Genomic DNA, 3464 nt, shown 5'->3' on the forward strand with positions numbered 1-3464 from the left:
ATTAATTCAATTATTGAAAAAAAATTATTTTTTGTTTTTTAGTATATTTAACAAATTTTAAAAAAATAAAAATACTAAAAAATAAAAAATATCATTCTTTAAAAGTTATAATTTATATTTTTTAAAAATATTATTTACTTAAAAAATAATTTAACATAATAAATAAATTAAAAAATAATTTTATATTATTGTTTCTAAACATAATTAATAATAAAAAAATATTTTACATAAAATATCCAAACATCAAATTATTTTTATTTCTTTAATTTTTTTTCTTAGAAACTCCCAAATAAGTCTTTTATCTAGAAGATTACTAATAATCCAGTATCATTTAAGCTGGTTTAATAATTTATTAGTGTAATGAACAACTAGGATTTATAATTTGAAGTTTAGTTAAGATATCTTAGGATCAACATTGATTGAACTATACTTAAGTAACTAATTAGAATGTGAGGATAGCTTGTCATGTTCTATAGGGTGACTGGTATTATATAATTAATGGAGGTACTTAGACATAACCAAGCCTTAGCTTCAAAAGCAAAAATTAAAGAAAAGGGAAAAAGAAAAAAGGAAAGAAAAAAGCCATAGCTAATTAAGTCCTTAAAACTGTATATTTTACTTAGATTTTTGTACTTTAAATCATATCATATTTGGTAAGAAAACTACTTTATGGATTAAGTGTAAACATACCTTATTTTAGAGACATTCTCTGAAGAAGATGAGCTTCTGGCAGATACATACTAACTACCACCACTAAGATAAAACAAAAGCAAGAATGAGAAAACTAGAAAGAAGAAGATGTATGTATATATAAGAGATTTGTAGTAGTGTTGAACATGATGGTGATGATGAGGTGGTTGAAAATGAAGTGAAATAGTTGTGGTCAAGGCTTTGGATTCTCTCTCCAAAATGGAAGTGAAAGAGTGGATTCAATGAGGTGGTTGAAAATGAAGTGAAATAGTTCTGGTCAAAGATTTATAAGCTAAGAATACAAGTGTGAAAAAAGATTATTTTAAAGTAAGAATAGTTTTTTTTATCTAATTTGATTATGAGTGTTAGAAGCTAGTAGTGAAAAATGAGAAATAAGAGTGAGTCATCACACAATAATTACTATCAAATGATAAATAAAATAGAATAAGATTTTATTACTGAAGCATTTATCCTAGTCTGAACACAAGTACTGATTCATTCTCCACTTTTGTACTACCAACATGTTGATATACCTTTTTTCTTATATGATTCAAAGAATTATAGCTTTCTGATGGTTGAAAATCTGCATAATACTCTTATTTGCATCATATAAGTTTCTGTTTAATTACTAATTTTCATTCTAATTAGCCAACTCTAATCATAAACAAGAAGTTAGAATTAGTTATTAGATGCTAATGATGAAGCCTGGAATAATAGTTTTGGAGTGCAATAATGTTTTTATTCAATAATGCCCTAGCTTAAATAATTTCCTAAGGTACTATCTTTGTATAGAGACATGTTATTTAAACATTTCAATTGAATGCCACTTACTTAAATCAAAACATCTCCAATATATGTTATTATTATTGCAAGTACTAAATAAGTAAGATATGAAATTTCTTAAATAGTTGTTGACTTCTACAGTATTTCATATTCAGCTTATTAAATTGATGTTCACAGTCTTATTTATGTGAATAGTGAATTTCTATGCAGCACATATTATTTTAGGTAGGTCATTTCATTTTACACTGTTATCTGAGTACAAACATCATGTTTGTAGCATGGTGTTATTTTGTTCTGTCAGTAATTCTCTTACCCCCTGCAATACAGAAGTTGTATGTTGATATTATGTCTTTGTTGATGGAGGTATATATTAGGGTTTATAAATAAATTTTTATTGAACTTGTGTTTAGTTTATTCGTTTATTGAAGTAAATGTTAATTTGAGTGATTAGCTTATTTATCTGTTTAAGTAAATATTAAAAGTTTAAATGTTATTTTATATATAAAATAATTCATTAATAAAAAATAAATATTTAAATAGAATTTAAATTTATGACAAATTAATCTTTATTCAGCCGTTATAAAATTACGATTTAATAATTTAAAAAGGTGAAAAGTGTCTTCAAAAATATTTGTAAAACAAAAAAATGCCATATGATTGAGAAAGATCTTGTTGTCAGTCTCATTTTAATTTAGAATCTCCATAGTTGGCTACATATATAGGCTGAAATAAAGGCCTGATCCATTCTTGTACCAACACAGCAAGATCAACATAATTTTGAAAGTGATAGATATGATTTCTTTGAATGCCATAATTATCTAATATATAACTCTGCTGCTTTGCAAGCCTTAATTAGTTTTAGGCTCAAATATGTAAGATTTTTTATCTCAAAAATAAATAAGTTTTCAATTAATTAAAAATATAAAAATAATTTTTTATTTTTTATATTTTTATTTTGATTTTGGAACAGCATGGAAGACATTCTGGAACGATATGAGAGACAGGCTCATGCTGAATTTGCTAGCACAAACGATGAGCCACAGGTACACTTCTTATTGAGGATTCTATCTTTTAATAAATGAGTCAAATGATTGTTAATTATCCAAAGAAAAAAAAATCTTAGTATGACTTGTATGGATCTTGTTGAAATTGTATTTCAATATTAGTTATAGTAATAGTATATTTAAAATATGATATGATATAAGATACAACTTTATAAGTGCTAAACAAATAAAAAAACAAAAGTAATATGTTTGATTTAAATTTAATTTAAATATAAATTAAATATTTGAATATACCATTCTAACTAATATTTAAATGCTATTCCATCCTATCTAACCATAATTTCCTAATATAAAACCTAAGGACTCCCTATTAATCCTTCTTATTGTTGTTCTTCATGCTTGATTTTTTTGTGCATATTGATTGGGATTTAAGAGATGGAAAGAGCATGAGCAATGGTAGCAAATTAGAAATACTAATTTGGATAATGATAGCTTCTTGCACCTCTATATGATAATTAAGTTATTGTTCTTTATCCAATTCATTGATTACATATTATATCAATGGTTTGATTGTTGTTGTTACTCTGAAAAAGAAAAATTGAATAAAATAAAGAATTGATGTGTTATGTAATTAATGAATGAGAGAAAAAAAAATAATGACTTACTCCATCCAAAATACCAATTTTTTTTCAAAATTATTTTATTTATTTCTTAATGTTCTGATAACTAGAAAAACAAATGTTAGCTTCTATTAATATATGATTCAACACTTAGACTATTGTAACAAAAATATAGGGAACAAAATGGAAAGAGAAATGCATTTGTCTTTTACCTACATAGCTATAGTGCTAACTATATATGAGACACTACAACATTTCTATATTTATTATTTGGTCAAAGATAAGTACGGAAATTGAATATATTCATCATTGGTTAACAAGCCAAGTATGCATGTCATTTTGATATGTGATCTATTGAATTGACAAT

The 3464-nt window shown here is 24.7% G+C and overlaps 1 protein-coding gene across 2 annotated transcripts in view; it reads left to right on the forward strand.

Annotated features, from left to right (window-relative positions):
* The window catches only part of LOC107486575 (truncated transcription factor CAULIFLOWER A), a 12395-nt gene that overhangs the window by 4792 nt on the left and 4139 nt on the right, over nt 1–3464 (forward strand). For both annotated transcript variants that reach the window (XM_052260961.1, XM_052260963.1), the window contains exon 3: nt 2444–2517. In XM_052260961.1, coding sequence (XP_052116921.1) covers nt 2444–2517 — 74 coding nt within the window. The remainder of the gene's footprint in view (nt 1–2443; nt 2518–3464) is intronic.

The sequence above is a fragment of the Arachis duranensis genome, chromosome 4 (assembly GCF_000817695.3).
Source record: "Arachis duranensis cultivar V14167 chromosome 4, aradu.V14167.gnm2.J7QH, whole genome shotgun sequence".
NCBI classification, from domain to species: Eukaryota; Viridiplantae; Streptophyta; class Magnoliopsida; order Fabales; family Fabaceae; genus Arachis; species Arachis duranensis.